The sequence below is a fragment of the Pararge aegeria genome, chromosome 6, assembly GCF_905163445.1.
Source record: "Pararge aegeria chromosome 6, ilParAegt1.1, whole genome shotgun sequence".
Taxonomy (NCBI): domain Eukaryota; kingdom Metazoa; phylum Arthropoda; class Insecta; order Lepidoptera; family Nymphalidae; genus Pararge; species Pararge aegeria.
Genome location: NC_053185.1, coordinates 2,641,185 through 2,659,712, shown reverse-complemented (window position 1 = coordinate 2,659,712; position 18,528 = coordinate 2,641,185). Strand labels below are relative to the sequence as shown.

Genomic DNA, 18,528 nt, shown 5'->3' with positions numbered 1-18,528 from the left:
ATAAAACTGAAAGGTTTTAGTGTAATAAGTTGTATGAGGCGCTAGAGTTGGTGACCAACGGATAAACGTGTTGGCCCAAACACAGAGAAAAATCAGACGACAAATTGGGACCTTTGAAGTCTGTCATCAATCCTTAGTTACCAACCATAGACTTCTGCCATTAAACCCACATCAACTATGGAGACACAATTTATCATACATTTAATTATAACTCAAGCGCTTTAAGCACTTCTGGTGATAAGGGTCCCACACGGCCGATAGCGATCTAGCGACGCACGCGCAACCGATTCGATACGCACAGAATTGGTATTGTCGCTGTAATGGCGTATAACGGTACCGCGGTCGGCGACCGGTTGTGGGACCCTGACATAGATATTATGTTAAGGGAAGCTACTGAACTGTGCGATTGAGAACACTTCTAGGCTGCTTGTTTGTTGTAGGTTATCTTTTCACTAGGCGAAGGCTGCTTAATGTATTTATATCTACTTCGTTCGTTATTATATTATTGCAGGTCAAGCTAAGATGGAATTTTGAGTGTTACGTTAGTACCTTTATTCCAAATCTCCAGGGCTGATCTTTTTCATTATCAGGCTATATTATCCATCAGTTATTTACCTATCCAACTATTACCAATTTAACGAGCCCAAACTTTGTAAAGTCTACTTTAAACTCAACGGAGATCGTATCCTATAAGCTCTTATACACTTAAACATTGCATTGTAATGGGAAACATGTGCGCCAAGTTCCAGACAACTCCGATTACGGAAAATCGTTCAATATTTTACTAGCAAGAATTGAACGAAACTTTCTTACACTCAAATTAGCCTAAAATCTATAGTAAAAATCATTGACATTTTTTACTTCTCAGTACAATGGGCTACAGTAATTGTTTCATGGTCTTTTATTTTTTTCTGCTTCCTTCAGACGGTTTAAGAAATACTCTTTAGGAGGACTATATCAAGTACTATTTGACGAGGTTATCTTCGTCTGACAGGTTTTTTTTTAATGTCACCGGTTTCTTCCTATTTCCTCGTCTTCCTCTCCAAATCACCGTCCGAAACTCTTTCACACCAATCGTCGCCTGAGCCGAGGTTCGGCCTCACTTGAGGCGCCCCAAGGCCGACGACCCCTTTGCCTCTTCGAGACCTAGGGTTCAAACACTTCTTGGCAGCGCCCGATTCCGAGGCACGCCAACAAGCCTGCTTTTCGCTGTTAAAATCATAAGGGTTAGTCAGCTACACACAATCTGAAAAAAAAAACCTTCTTTTCTCTGGTGTATATAGTGAACTCATCGCACCACGTTAGCCCGTTAGCGCTTTCAAATCAGATTTCTAATATTGTTTATCGTCGATGCAGTTGGGTGAACTGGACACGGCCGGACACCGTTGCATTGTTCCACCACTTGCCGCTATTGTTTCGCTAAATTACCGTGCGGTGGTTGTTCAGATACGACAACAGTTAGGTTGCAGTCATTAGTCACTTGCTGTTCACATTAAATGCCACAGTTTGCAATTAAAATGCCTTTATTGTCATCGACACTATACGAAATGTATTCTCTTCTCTTACACACTGAACTTTGAGTGAACTAACTTATGTTTCTCAAGTTTTGCAAGGTAAATCTTCGATCTTGCTAATTGCCACTAATATCTTACGTTGTTTAAACCTCGGCTAACCCCGCTTTACCCTGATTAGCTTGCTGAATTGTAGGACTTGACCAATACTTCGGTCATGTTCCAAAGTAACTGATGTTTTGACAGATAAACTCGTCGTATTCTGTGAATGGATATGACTATTTGATTCGCAAAACATTAAGCATTAATAATAAATAAATCTCAATCGAGCTAGCACGTAGAGTTTGATTGTTTTGTTAGAAGAAATAAACTGAATTTGTTAATAAATGATAAATAATAAATATGCCACCCTTGTGAAGGCGTTCAAAACTACTGGACAAGTTATCTTGCTTGAGTGCGCAATATTCCCTTGTGAAAAGCTTTGACACTACTTGACCTGTTTTAAAATATTTTAAGTTTGGGATGTGGGCACGTAATATCACGATTATTCACGTAGTTGGTAAATTTATGAGGAGTTGGATTTCTCGGATTTACATTAAAACGGCGCTGCCGCGCCAGTAGTCTGATGGAGCGCTTAAATTCACATTATCTGATGACACACGCTTGAGTGTCGACGAACTTTGTACCTCGCAAAAGATCGGTCAAGTTCACTCAAAGGTACATTCGACCAGAACACGGTGAGGCGTTGCTCTGCAAGATCCTTTCGCTTAAGTCAATAAATGATGTGTTAAATAACCAGTCCGCAACATACTAGGTACATATTCCAAACTAACTTAGAAAGAAGTTGTGGCTATCAAATCGTTGTGTATCTTTATCTGAATGGAATTTATTTTGAGTCTTCATGAATCGTATCCACAAGGATATACAGTCTTCTCGGAACCTTTTCGATTTGGCGAGGAGCTGTATAAGTCCTTCAGATAATTTCACAGATTCGGATGGTCCATCTGTCACATGGACAATGGCAAATAACTTGCGCAATCGTCGTTTTTCTTTATTTTTGTTTTATTTTAAAAGCTCTGAGTTTCCATATCGATCAGTAGATATGTTATTAAAAAAATAATTACACAAATTCGATTAAACTCTGTATTCTGTTTAATGAAAATCCTGAAACAATTCATTGATCAGATTTTAAAAGTGGAAAGATGATACTCACAATTACACGCCTTGATTTGTATTGATGAATAATGAATAAAAAGATATATAGCAGATGCCGATGAAATAACTAAATGTTAACTATACTAATCATGTAATTAAAATCAATGTCAAACGTACTAAAGAATAAAGTAGTACTTTCCAGTACTTTAGTATCAACGGGTACTTGACTTACATTCTTGATTGCTGACTAAATATTAACTAATGCTCACGACTGTACTGGTGACGTAATTACGGGTCAAAAACCTCCGGTGACATCAGCACATGTAGTCAAAAAGGTTTTGCTGATTCCATGGCAAGTCGCTTTAGGATATGAGGTCGAAATCTTTGGGCAGTCTTTTATCTTCGAGACGCTTCTCTTCTTTTCAATAAGTGCTCATCCTTTATCGATTACAAAAGCTTAAATAAAAATGTTTTTAGTTCTTATTTTCTTTTGGGGCTTTGTATTTAAATTAAAGTAGTAATTAATATTCACAAAATATTATTCCGGTTCTTGAGTAAAGTCCATGCACATTTACTACTATGATAACTTCAAACATCATTCTTATATCATTATTGGCTGTAGATCTGAGTCAATATTAATAAATTTTAAGCCTACGCTATCAAGAATTTTCATATATTACGACTTCTTTTGTGTTTCTAGCGCATTAAATTGATGCGTGTAAAAATTCTAAAGTCGTATCCGATTTTTGTACTACTTAGATGTTTATAAGTTCTTTAAAAGAAATAATGAAATTTAATTTAACCTTTGCACGACACGATCAATGTGTAGGTTGGTTTGTCAACATTGGTCAAATATTTGCTCTCGCCTGGAGTGTTTGTGGCCAACACCCGGACCGGGTTCGGACCAACGTGCTAACCGCCCACACCTTCGATTTGCATTTACTGTTAATTTCTTTATGGTGTGTCAGCTTCTATGATTTATGATTTTCTGGTTGCTCTAGGACTTGGGACTTATACTTTAGGTGTATTCAAGGCGGTTTCAATTTAACTTAATGCTTATTTTGTAAGAAATGAAAGATGTGGATGCCATTTTGCTATTTGATCGTACATAGTTCAGTTAAGCTCGTTTTTTATTTATCCCAGCTTTTGTTTTGGTTCGGCATTGCAAAGTCGTTGATTTGAGTCAACACAAGCAGATAAGCAGTCATATCAACCCATTACAGGCCCACTACAGGGCACGAGTCTCCCCCCACAATAAGAAAGGGTTAAGGCCGTAGTCCACCAGTGTGGCCCTCACACCTTTTGGAGTTCACTCAGGCATGTAGGCCTATATTTTCCTTCGCCGTTGAAGCAAGTAATAATTTAATTGCTTATAACGCACATAACTTAGAAAACTTAGAAGTGCGGTGTAATTTATATATTCTTCATAAGCAGTACTATGTATGAACGTAAAACTTTACAAAAATACATTTTCGCATTCACGCATTTGCCGCTTTTTGTATTACGATCATTTAATACAAAAAAATCAATAATATATTTGTATTATTAAGTGTAAAACGCGAGGAGGATGACAGTAGGTGACCTTTTCCATGATAGGTGTAAATGTGACTTATCTGTGAAACCAAAATCCAAATAGTTTTGTGAGTAAACCACTGCCATAGTTTTTACTGAAATAAATCACATACAGCCCTATTATCATGTCACTTTATTAGGTACGCGTCGTGTAGCGTAGGTACTATGCACGTGTCGGTCTTTTATCATTAATAGGGTTGTCATAAGTAAACAATTAGAATGTTTTCAAATTCGTCGGTATTGAAAAATAAATATGCTTCCTGTGATTTAATATTTTTACAGGGTGATTCCTTGTGTAATATACTTATGCACCGTTCAACATTATTTCGTAATTCGGTGACACGTTGTATATTAGTAAATTAATATTATTAACAGTTTTATTTTATTTGTCAACAGGCCAGCCGAAAGATATCGAAATGCGGATATCTGTTTGTGGCGCCGGGCTGGGACTTCTCCAATCCGCTCTACAGGACAAAGGTAATAAAACAAAAGTATTATACTTAACTGCCTGGAAGTTCCAGTGGTTAGCATGTTCAACTACGCATTACCTGGTCCATCCAAAATGGATTTATTGTGTTTTTTCTTTTGAACCATTTTCAGTACCAGACCTTGTCAGCTCGCAAAGCACGTTAAACCGTCGGTACCGATCATTATCACGTTGTTGTGAGTCTTTCTCTATGGAATTCTCTCCTTCGAGGGTGTAGGGATATACGAACACACACACACACACACAGACACAGACACACGCCCCGTTTTTGCGTCGGGGTTAAAAATTAACATGTTACAAAAACTGTAAAGTTGCATGACTTCGGTCAGGAAGTATTTTTGATAATACAACTTCCATTATGGAGTCAAATTTTCAATCATGTTCACTCCTTATTTATTGTTAATTTTACATAATCAAAATAATAACACACTGCGCCGTTTTTGTGATTATTTCGGACAACTCATGCAATTTAAAAACATGACTTTATGCATGTCCTTAGACGTCCTTTAACTTGACTCTGTCTCTGTTATTGTTCATTTGGATTCTTTGGAAGTGATCAACAAAAACGTCAACTAAAAACCTTGCGCGTCAGTCATTACAATCGACCCACACATACAATGTTTGGATTCATAACAAAAAAACGTATTAGTATTCTTTGAATTGTAATTCATTGTTATTACAGTGATATCTCCTCTATTGGGAGGTACTTCTTGTAGGTACTTATAAAATTTGTTCATCTGTAATCCAATCCTGATTTGCGAGAGTTGCAGAGTTTTATGTAATGGAGTTTGCCAGTTTTCTTCTTCTTCTTCTTCACGTAATGCCAAAACACTGTTAGATATATATAATAAGTAATCGGTCGTAATAAAACATTTATTTTACCCTAAAGGGGTAAGACGATTTAGAAAGTTTGCACTTATAATATCCACGTTGTTTAAAAAATGGCGCGGCTTACAGTTTCGGTCATTGATATTAAATAGCCATTCCAGATTGATTCAGCGTCAATCGATACTTTTTTTTTTTTTTTTTTTTTTAAAGTATATAGACAAGTGTTTGACTGCAATCACACCTGATGGTAAATGATGATGCAGCCTAAGATGTAGCGCGCTTGCCTAGAAGATGCCTATTCACTCTTGATTTGAAGGTACCCAGATTATAGGTATCAGGGAAGACGGAAGATGGGAGGGCATTCCAGGCCTTTGCGGTGCGGATCAGAAAGGAAGAAGCAAAACGCTTCGTACGTGTTGATGGTATTTCAACCATGTGCTTAGACAGTTGACCTATACTATAGCGGTTATAGTGGTAACATTATGTACATTGAGATACTTATTATAGTTCGTTTAAAAGCGGCGATTGCGTAGTGGACATCGGCAACATTTTCGGAAGGACCGATTCGAAAACTTTCGTAGTTAGGTGTGTTCGAACAAGTAAATATTACTTTCTTTAACGGTGAAGGAAAACAACGCAAAGAAACAGGTATGCCTGCGAGCTGGACGTAATGTTCTCAAAGTCGTGTAAAGTCCACCAATCCTCACTTGGCCGGCGTGGTGGAAAACGGCCTAAACCCTTTTCTGTCTTTGGAGACCTCAGACCAGTGCCCTATAGTCAGCCGGTAATGAGTTGATAATGATAATGACTTATATAGTTTTACGCAAACAAAGTTGTGTGCATCAGCTAGTCTATCTCATAAATATGACGTTGAAAAAAGTAAAGTAGCATTCAATAACCGGCATAAAGACCCATAAGGTCACATTGACGCTCTTTAAAAAAAACAATAAAACACGTTAGACTTGGAGGCGGCCATTCGGCGAATCCGAAATTTATTGTCGAATTTAAACATATTACATATGAACAACATAAACTTGATACTTGCATTTATAACAATATTATGTTTATTTTGAACTGGAAGGAAATAAAAATGCATGTACATCATGTTTATTTTGCGCAAAATAGCCTAGTGTGTATGTGTGGGTGTGTGTTTCTGTGTCTGTCTGGCATCGTAATTCCGAACGCATGAACCGATTTTTATTTGGTTTTTTTTTCTGAAAGGAGAATGAGTCAAAAGTGATCTTAGCTGTGTTTGATGAAAATCTTTCCAAGATGGCTGTCGGAACGAAATGACGGATACATAATTTTTTCACAACTTTCTCATAATGGGTGTTAAATGAAAGGGCTTGACTAGTAGAATAATACACACTATATTGAAAGTTGAGTTTTTTTTTTAATTTTAAATTTATTATATTATAGATAACTATTATAAATGTGAAAGTGTGTCTGTTTGTTTGTATCATACTGTCGGCTCAACTTTTGCGCAAATCTTAATGACATTTCCAATTACAAACCTTAGCAATCACATAACCATAGAGGACGTCAAATCTGAAAATAATTATAATCGAAATTTAAAAATCTGAAAATATTAAAATAATTACATTTTAAATCAACGTTAATTTTAATTATAGAATGTCGAAGGCCGATTATTTATTAATAACATGATGTATCAACAATGAGTTTCCCCATTGACAATCGAATGCGGAACCGAGAATAATATTTTGCATCTAAAAGAAAAAGCCCTAAAGCCTATATTTGCGTTAAATAATTTCTTATGAAATGTAAAGTTTGACGCGCAATACATCAAATAATTAAAATTATTAATATCAATCATATTGTGACGCGCTCCGTTACGAAAAATTACCGGATTCGTGTAATTGGTTACAAGTGTTTTGCTTAACAATAAATATGTTAACCTACATTGAACCAGGAAATAATATGCAAAATACGGCTTTTCTTAACGGTCTTTTAAAATGCCTTTAACGAAGAAGAAGTCTCATAAAGAAATGTTTGTATATCAATTGAAATGTTTTTTTTATATTTGAAAATGGTGTTTACGACATATAAAGTTGCGGCATAGTACACTGTACATTCAAGTCTTAACATACAGTAATCAGTATATTCGATTCTCACTAGATTGATGCCTATTATTCTACCACCTCTGCAAGTTCACCTCGTTCTGCCAGATAATGCTCTGCTGTAGCAATTTATGGACATAGCACGTATGTAAGGTATTACCTCAAAAATGGGTACCTTATTCAACAGGGCGTTATGAATTATTTGAAATCTTGCCATGTGTCTGTAAAAAGTATTGTTTTATATTTATTCTTAGCGTTTTAGATACTTTGGTGACATTGTTATGTTATAAGCAGGTCCTTAATATTACCTGCATTGTTCAAAGAAATTAAAATTATTCGACGTTTTGAATAAGTGTTTCTGCGAAAAGTTACCCGAGATTTGTTTACCTGAACCGACATGCAATAAAAGGGAGGAAGGATTCCACACAAAGCCATCGGCATTTCAAAAGAAATGAGTTTAAATAATATTTTTTTACAACTAATTAAATAACTGAAGATTTAGTTGAATGTATAATTAAAGTGGGCGTACAACTTTTGATTCAATAATTCAAACGAGTTTTGAATTTATAAAATTTTAGAACCCTATAAAATTATGCATCTCTTTTTAAGTAAGTAAATGTGAAAGGTCGATAGGTGTGTATGCATATATAACCGTATTCTTATTGTAATAAAAATAACTTTGTTGTATTATTGTTGTTATGTTGGCTGTATAGGCAATTTACCACGGCCGTTTAAGGGCCCGCCAAAGTTTCTATGGCATTTAGTGGATGGATGGAAAAAATTGATTTGAGATTATAACGTATTTAGGTTTTTGCTTTAGTTTTTATATTTATCTTATTTGAATATTTAATCTTAGTGAGGAAATCTTAGTAGATGAATTAGAATTCCAAAATCAATCATTAAGATTGCAGATAGATTAACATCAATTTGGTGAATATACAAACTTTTACAACCTCTGTTTGTTTATTTGCGTTACTTCACTTGAACGTTTGCCCGTTGCCATTTCTTTCGCGATCCATGAAAGTGAGTAACACTATACAATATCCATAGGAACTAGTAATTTGTGGTGTGTTCTGAACTATGCAGCAGATTTCGCACTGAGCGATGATTATTTTGACAGTTGGCTTTTAGACAGTCAAGAAAATGCATGTCTTTAATCAAAATATGTTTTATTTGGACCAATTTAAAGCGCACGGTGCGTTCTTTAAAGAGATTGATTTCAAGCCCCGGTTTACTTCAGCAGATGTCAATTTTGAGTGTGATAGCGTCAACTTCAGACGAGATCAACGAGTATGACAGCTAAATCTCACTGGCACTAAGGATGAGGTCATCGATGGCGTGTGAGTTGATTTTTCCTGCTCCCAGATAGATGTCATCAATATTCGTGATTGTAATGCATCCTGAGTACCTTTAAAAATTAATTGGCAACTTCAAAACGAGCGCTTTCTCCTTAGGTCACATGTAGATACTTTCCATCAAGTGAGATTAAGATCAAGTGCGAAATTATTTGAATAATTCGTTAAAATGGCAGGCCCTTAAGCAATACGAACGAAAAAAGATATTCGGGCAAGTGTTATTTACGACTGATACGAACATAGGGTTCCCAAACGTATCTTATCCGTACGAAATATTGTCCGTTTTATTATGCAAACGATCGGAAAGAGAACGTCGCGCCGATCATGATAAGGTACGGCGGGGGGCCGCGTTCCGGCGCCAAAAAGTGTCAAAAAGATGCGCGGCAAGCTTAAGGCGCAAATGGAACCTGGCAGATTGTTAAGGTATTATCATACTTCGGGACAAACGCCCATATAAGTGCCAAATAAAAAAAGTTATAATAAATACAAATTAGGCTATAGACCTATCCAAGTATGAGATATACTCAGAGTATTTGGCTACGTGATAAAATAAGATTAGAAGAGTAGATCCATAGAGGAGCCAGTTACCGGCGTAGCTCAGTGAGTTACGAAGCTACAGTGGCATTGGGCGAGGCACATAGCTCAGAGAACGGATGGATGCTCCCAAAGGGCTGGAAAGTCGGCTCCGCACAGGCAGCATTGTTAAACCCCCATCTTGGTAGACAGATGGAATCAATCGAGTCGCGGTGAGCCGCTGGATGCAATCGGTGTAACTCCGTGGAGTAGTGTTAGAGCTTTATAGTAATACCTAGAGCTATTTGTGACAGACCACGACCGTAAAAGTACTACCACCAAGCTTTTTTCTGCTGTCAAACAGCGTTGCTGTTTTCCTGTTTGAAGAGCGAGGTTGCCGGTGTTATAATGTAATAGGCACATTTAAGACTTAAGACCTTAGTCTCAGATTCATGGACGTGCTGCTCTGTTTATGGGCGATACTTTTCCACTTATTATCAGGTAGGCCATCTGCTTAGACCGCTAATTAATATATAAAAAATTGGAATTTAAACGTCCATCGTTTGCTCGACTTCGAACCGGTGGTAGAGTCACTACAAACAGACATCCTTGACGTTTCATAAGTGCTTACAAAGTATGCACACTTAAAATAAATGAATTTTGAATTTGAATTTATTAAATTTTGTTTTAAATATATTGAGGATACTAACAAGGAATAACGTCAAAAAATCGATAACTCGATATCTTAAAAGATTCACGCTACTCGAAACTACACTAGAGGCTCAAAATGAAATAACGGCACAGATCCATTGGCACTGATCTTGGAGATGTGCTTATATTCTAGATAATATCGATCTAGTACACGCGGGCCCCTCCCAATTTATGCTAATGTCTCGCGAGTCGTGATTGTGCACTGTGCTTGATAACAACTTCATTATTCGACGATGATATCTTAAAGTAGAAAGAAAGTTTGAGAAATTATTGGATTTAAATAATATATACAGTTGTATAGTAGAGCTAATTAGTCGACTTACTAGAAACGGACCTAAGTTAGTACTATCTGCATATAGTCTGAGAAGAGTACAGAAATCCTTTGTGGGGATGGGTACATGCTTTTATAACATGATACCGAGGGTAATATTAGATCTACCTTTACCTAAGTTTAAACAATATATTAAAACACATTTAACCAATCGTGGTTACTACACAATTGATGAATTCCTTAACGACAAGGCTGCTTGGAAGCAGGCCACGCCGCTCTCATCTCTCACAAAACAGAAAAATTCTAAAGATTGACTATAAAATGATGTTGGAAAAGAGCAATCTGCTGAGTTTCTTGCCGGCTCTTCTCAGTGGAGTCTGCCTTCTGAACCGGTGGTAGAGTCACTAGAAACAGACTGACTTGACGTTTCAAAAGTGCTTATAAACTAGGCCTACTTGAAATAAATTAATTTTGAATTTTGTTTGTGACAGAGTTTCTTCGGGGAAGTGCTACAACCATTCTTTTTTTTCATTTCTGTCGCCAAGCAACATTGCTGTATTTCAGTCGGAAGAGCGTGGTTACCTGTGTAATTACTGGTACTTGAGGCTTAACACCTACACTTCAGTTTAATGGACAAAGGGTTGCACCTTGCACGACTAATTCCATGTATGCCATGCGAAGAGTTGCTCAGTTTATAGGCGCTATTTTTCCGCATACCAACTTTTTCTGACAATTATTACAAGTAAAAAGAAAGCTTTGTGTGTTGAAAGACAAACAAAGATTATGATAATGCCGTAAATTCTAGCACCATTACCATTTTTGGTCGGCAATTTTGTCAACAATCAAAACGCCACAAGATGTTGAAGCTTCTGCAATTTACTCGTTGATTTTTACCGACTGGCGCAATGGGCAGCGACCCTGCTTTCTGAGTCCAAGGCCGTAGGTTCGATTCCCACAACTGGAAAATGTTTGTGTGACGAGCATAAGTGTTTTTCAGTGTCTGGGTGTCTATAGTATTTATGCATATATAATTCATAAAAATCAGTCATCTTTAGTACCTATAACACAAGCTACGCTTACTTTGGGGCTAGGTGGCGATGTGTGTATTCTCGTAGTATATTTATTTATTACTTTAACTGGGTTGCTAAGTAGTGCGGTTCGAACACACGGCTGACTACGTATATCTACTGGAATGAAAGGTGATGTTTTGGTGTAGCTACATGGCAAACCAAGGTGAAAGCGTGAAGCGGTGATAGCTTAGATGTAGACTTCCCTTTTAGAAGGATCTAGTTCGATAAACGGCACGCACCTCTAACTTTCGGAGTGATGTGCGTTTTTAATTTATTATATCACTTGCTTTATTTGGAAACATCGTAAAGAAACCTGCATGCCTGAGAGTTCTTCATAAAGTTCTTAAAGGCGTGTGGAGTCTACCAGACCGCACTAGGCCAGCGTGGTGGACTACGGCCTAAACCCTACTCATTATAAGATGAGACCCGTGCCCTGTAGTGGCCCGGTGATGGGTTGTTATTGATGATGGTAAACCTATAAACGCAAAGTAACTGCTTCACGGGTCAGTCAGTAACCGTGAAGCAGTTACTTTGCGTTTATAGGTTTGAGCATGTATGTGTCTGTAGCATCGTAGCTTTCAAACGGATGAACATATTTTGATTTGGTTATTTTTGTTTGAAAGGTGATTTAGTCTGTAGTGTTCTAAGCTATGCTTGATGAAGATCTGTACAAAATGGCCGCCGCTACAAAATGGCGGGTAACATATTTTTTGACAACTCCCACAATATGGGTATTAAATGAATGGACTAGTAGAATGCTATAAGGGTCGGTGGTTTTTATTTTTTTTCATTTAATTACTTATATATTTAAGAACTTCCTCTACAAGTTAGATATTGGTTTCATCTCATGGAAAGTGATGATGCAGCTTAACCTTGGAGAAAAAGACAAAACTTGTTTGTGATCGAATCTGCTCTACCGTAATGTCAGAAAACCTCTCGATCAGCTGTAGTGTAATCGACTTACGATAAATCGGCCGACATTCGAACTTAGCCCTGTGAATGCTTAGCATTTAAGACGACGCGATGTTATCTCACCGCTCGTGTACTACAGCTATGATTTGAATACATTACAATAATAACACAACATTATTATGAGATATACGATTTTCATAGGTTATAGAGCTACCTCGATCGGGTGGATGATGGATTTCAAATAACAGTTATATTTTTATTAATATAAAATTTCGGCACGGCCGGATTTGAACGCACAACTCTAAGGCAATCGCGGCCTGTTATTTCTTGTTTCAATCGAGTCTCATTGTTTGGACCTTTAAAAAAGGAGATCGGAACTGCAATGTTTCCTACTAGATGGGGCTTTAAGATTGATGTAAAAGGCATATACTAATTTCGGCGTCGGAAAAGTCGTAGCACAATTGGGAAAGCGCTCAGGCCGCGATTGCCAAAAAATTGTCGAAAATTTGTATATGCATTTTAAGTTCGTAAAAATTGATAACTCCTTCAAGTATATGTAAAGAAACTAATAAAAATTATATGACACTTTACATGGACATATTGAAAATTTGGACATAAGTCTGAAAAAAAAAAAAAAATGCAAACTGTGACAAAATAATACTAAATTGGGCTGAAATTGTCACACCACATAACATTGATCTTGCAAAATGGTGTGTATAAAAAGGTGTCTTGTTGCAAATAAATAGGTTGGAAATTATATATATCATCGTGTGGATTTATCTCGTATTCGTGGATTATAGCAAATTAAGTTAAGTGTGTAATGTGTATTTTAAGCTTGTTAGAGAACCCAAGAAAATAAAGAATTACCGTCCAAAGCCGGGAAGCGACCTTTTTTAACATAAAGCCTAAAGGATATGATGGAATTCCATATGATTTAGGAAAGGCATACAAAAATACTACACGTCAAACAGGTTTTTTTTTTAAATTCCGATGAAACTCTTAACAGGCCTTTATGGACTTTGAATTTGGATAATATATGTCTTCCATGCCTTATCGCTATTAGGTTATATTAGGTATTTTTTTTTTTTTTATTTGTTTATCATTCATTGATTTTCATTTTTTTTAACAATGTTATTTTAAGCCCAAGCAACCGGCGGTCAGAGCACCAGAGTGAGGAAACTCCTCAAAATAGGCACCGTTTCAAAGACTACTGCCTTCTGCATCCGACCCTTGATCCAACAGCCAAGCGAAAGCTTCTTAAGATTTTGGTCGAAGCTTTTCGAAGCACTATATCAGGTCTATAAGCTGTAATATACCTGTCAGTGATAATCGTAATACTATTATTATTACTTTAATTAGGATCACTGTTATTGGCCTGAGTTGCGTCCAGTAAACCTTCATCAGGCAGGATTAAATGATCCTCAGTATTCGCACGCCGTCATTTCCTATCTGCACCGCGCATTATCTTGAAATATGCATCCTTTTTTTCAAAACATCGCGTATCGTATCTCGTCGTCTTCTCAAACTTTATTAAGCCATTATTAGCTATCTCAAATTAACATTATCGCCACAATTTATTAACGTTTCAATGTTGCACAGCGTGCCGCCTCGGTTTATCGCCCATGGGGACTACTTGGTAATGGAAAAAGGAGCATTGGATGTGTAAAAATGCGTGTATTAGTGCAGTATCATGTTTGATGCATTAGATACGATCCAGACCAAAGGATAAGGATTATATAAAAACACACACCCACTTATATTTATGCGCACTCATAATCACACATAGTTACACTCATACTCTCATACATCCTCTACTCCACTGGCGGGGCTTTTGAATGCCCAAGCAACCAGTGTGGCTACAGGAACCTGTTAACAATATGCGCCGTTTCAAGAACTACTGCCTTCTGCATTCGATCCTTGATCCAACAACCAAGCAAAGCTTCACATGTTAATTATTGCTTAGACTAGCTTAGAAACCAGTGGGAAGACATACGCAGAGCGAATACTCCTTAGCACGATTAACTATTTATTCGCACTCATATCTTCACAATTACACTAAAAGTTAAACTCACGATCTAGCCGTGAAAAAATGTGTTTTATAAGAAGTTTTAAATACTTTCAAACCCACCTACACTCATTCTCACACTCACTTATGCTCACATAAACACTCTCAAATTTGCTTGATAAATATTACAACAAAATGCATGTATTAGTGCAGTATCGTCACTGATCCAATTCATATTACGTCAGTGACTACCGTGTTAAGATTTGAAATGACAGAAAAAAGGGTACGAAGAAATAAAAAGAGTGTATAATACATTGACACACACACTCATTTTCATTCGCACTTATTCTGTCAGGGTATTTCAAAGTATTTTCTGCGTGTTGCAGCGTCACACGCATTTCCTTTTACTTTTCAAGCGAAGTAACTCATAAATTAAGTTCAGAATTAATCAAGCTTCCGCCGGAGTAGTTTCAACAAAAGCCCTTAAAATCTTTTTTAATTCAATTAAATTTCCATGACACCATTACCTATGTAGTTTGGAGATTTCGATACCCGCGGTTGGTGTATTTTAGTAATTTCAGAGATACCATCTCTTTAGTAGAAATTGAAGGGAACTATATAGCAGTACCGTTATTAGTTTGTAAATAAATAGCAAAGCCATAAAAGTTGCTTAACGCGATGCTTGCCTCATAACGCCTGCCAATAACCTGAATAAAGGTAAGCCACCAGCCTGGGCTAAAATATAATTATATTTTCCCGCTGTATTTTATCTGTACTTGCATTTCAGTAGGTACACATAGTATGTTTGTAAGTGTGTTTTGTTGTTTAATTTCGGATTAGCGACGGATTTTGATTTAGTTTGAGAACTAGGTAGCTTTCATTCTGGAGGATATGGTTTCATTTTGTTCCAGCTAAATCGGTTCTTCGGTATTTTATAATAACAAAACCTACGCGCGGTTTGATTATAAACCAATCTAGACCATATTTGGTAAAAAAATTACTTGCATCCTAAAGACGGACATCGGATACTATTTAGCCCGGAATAACAAAGGTTTCCCGAGAGATCATAGAACGAAATAGACGCGGAATACACTATTTTATCTGTTTTTTATATGGGCTTAGTTTCCTGGAACAAACCCTTGTACAACAATATGTTCAGTAGTTTAACCATTCATTTTGAGATACATATTTTTCTCAGGTATATCTTACATATATATATATATTTTAAGTCTTTAATAAACGAACGAACGCCTTAAAGTTTAGCCTACGTAATAAGCAATAGATGTAATTTATTTTTTGGCGAGACGTTTGCAAAATATGAATAAGATCTTTTGTTTTGCTTACCAAAAACCCATCTGTGTAAAATTATCCAAGCGATGGTAAAAAACGCCTCAAATCCCGTTGCGTGAAGGAAGTAGTGAACAAACGGATAAACTTAGAAAACGAATATATTTTTTACGGAGATATAGGTAATGTAAAAATCTTTATCAACGCACACGATATATGCTCGGGTTTGCGCCAAGCTAACCACTCCCTAGGTTTTCGGATTGCCCAATGTTAGTTCAAAGGGGGCAAATTTTAATATCATAACCTGAACGTGACTCGGCCCAGATCTGCCTAGTACGGAAACTATGGGAATCTGATTGTATCGACTAACTTCGTGCACTTGTATTGACTCGTAACCAATGGTATTTAGAAATACTATATATATACATTTTATTAGTAGTAGAACTTTTTGTGACAGAGCTCGTCCGGGGAATAACTATCGCCATGTTTATTTTTGTTGCTAAGCAGCATTGTTGCCATGCTGTGTTCCGGTCTGAAGGGTGTGGGTGCCCGTGTAATTACAGGCATGAGGTTTACCTACACCTCTGGTTGATAGACACAGGATGGCATGTTGCAGGACGTGCTCCTTGCATGCCCAGCGAAGTTTTGTTTACAGGCGAAGGTTTTCCATTAGTCAGGTGGGCCATCTGCTTGGCCCATCAATTGTTTTTATGGAAAAATATAAAATTGAAAAAAACCGTTTCCTTGTGACTTCTATCCCCAATAAGACCAGATACGTAGCGATAAACGACTAAGACACCGGGGGGGTATCTATGCATCGTTCGAGTCCATGTAGGACTGAATTGTATCGATTCGATTTTCGGATGGACACTAGCCGCTAACCACCGGAGGGGTTGCTACGGCGTCACCGGGGGAGTGGGGCGAGCGCGAAAGCTCGCCATGAGAAGAGCCCCAGGGCTCGACGACATCCGGGGGAGTTGAATTGTATGGAAAATGCACCCGTATTTATATAAAAATACCAACCAACTCCATGTGAACATTGGTGCAAATCAAATTTGTAATAATCCTAATCAATTTAATCAATCCGGCATATATGAATTGATAGTTATCAAAAGTTTAATTATTTACCTACTTTATAAATTTATTGTGAACATAAAACATAAAGATGATTAATTTTATTGGATGCTCCGGTTTCGGAGCGAAACGTGCGTAGAGGGTACATTGCCAAAAATCTGTTTGGTCTGGAGTATATGGATTGAAGTAATTATAAATTACACCATACATATTCTCCTACTTTTCACGGAGTATAGCCAACTAAGCTTAATTTTTCTAATATATCATGGATTTCCACATAATAAAGCCTGCTTCTATCCAATAATATTAATAAAGGCCACCTTACAATAAATGCTATATCTCAGAGCAATAATATCGAACAGGCACGAATACCGTTGTAAAAACATATTCGCTTACGAAGTTTATGAAAAGTTGTTGTAGTTTGTAGTAATCGTTATCTAAGAGTACGAATTTATCTTATACACCCGTCAACTCGTATTCGAGCAGCTTGTTGAGTTTAAGCGTGATATTCCTCTCCCCTTAGAGATAATACGTTTTTAAAGCTTAATGAAAGTCACAAAGTCCCTCCTCAACCTTCTGGTGTCGTACGAGGTGACTAAGGGAACATAACGGGCAGCAGCGTCCTGTATGCTATTATCACCAGCTACTGCGATCACCAACCAATCTGCCAAGAGATATTTATAGTTAGCCCAAACGGTTTCAACGCGGCATCGTGTCGAAACGCTAAGTCGCTTGGTTGCACGTGTTTATCGGCGGAGGGCAAGATACAATTCAGAAATGATAATTTCCTAAATTTCCCCCACTGGGTATCGAACCCCGTTCCACTGCTTATGAGGCAGCGCTCATCACTACCCAAAGCCAAGGAGGTCGACAAAAATATTATAAAAGTTTCCTCGCAAAAATTGCACTATAAAAAGTACCACTAGATTTTTTATAATTTATTTGAGTAGTTGCGATATTCCCACAAAAAAAAGTGTTATGAAGTCATAAACGCAACCGAATAGTAAAAACTCGCGGCAGTTAAAAAGCCGGATGCACGCGAGTCGGCCTCGCATGTTGTGGGTTCCGTGACCGAATTAATTTGGATCGTGTAGGAATTTAAACACAGTATGTTCAATTTTCTTGTAAACTATGAATGAGGAGTTATATCCTGTATTTATTTTATTCTTTAAAATATTCCTTTTCCTTATAAATATATTTTATACTTGGAGCATAGGTACAACAATTGGAAATGTATTTTAAATAAAAATATATACCTAATGGAGCTTATTCTTTTAATACCTATAGTAAAGGATTTTCCTTATTAGTTTTAAAATTGGCTACAATATCTTTAATGCTTATTCCGTAATTGTCCACCTTACTTTAAATATTTAAATACTAAAGCCCAACTTTATCCGTCCAGATCATTAGATAAATAGGCTGTGATATACAGATAGATACACGAGTGAGCCTATAAGGATAAATATAAATGTGTCAACCTCGCTTTTGATAACTCATCATCATCATATCAAAACATTGATGTCAACTGCTGGTCATGAGTCTTTTGTACCAAAGTTTTTTAACGATGCGAGGTTGCCATTCCAGCGCCTTGGGGCCCCAATGTGCATAGGTTCTCCGAGGTATTTGCCCCGCCCATTGCCACTTCAGTTTTGTGACTCGTTTAGCTGTGTCAATAACTCTGGTTCTTCTTATTTATGAT

At 37.0% G+C, this 18,528-nt stretch overlaps 1 protein-coding gene across 4 annotated transcripts in view; it reads left to right on the top strand.

The window, feature by feature from the left end:
* The window catches only part of LOC120624436 (protein outspread), a 407,014-nt gene that overhangs the window by 160,198 nt on the left and 228,288 nt on the right, over positions 1-18,528 (top strand). For all 4 annotated transcript variants that reach the window (XM_039890977.1, XM_039890978.1, XM_039890975.1 and 1 more), the window contains exon 2: positions 4,635-4,715. In XM_039890977.1, the coding sequence (XP_039746911.1) occupies positions 4,635-4,715 (81 nt within the window). The remainder of the gene's footprint in view (positions 1-4,634; positions 4,716-18,528) is intronic.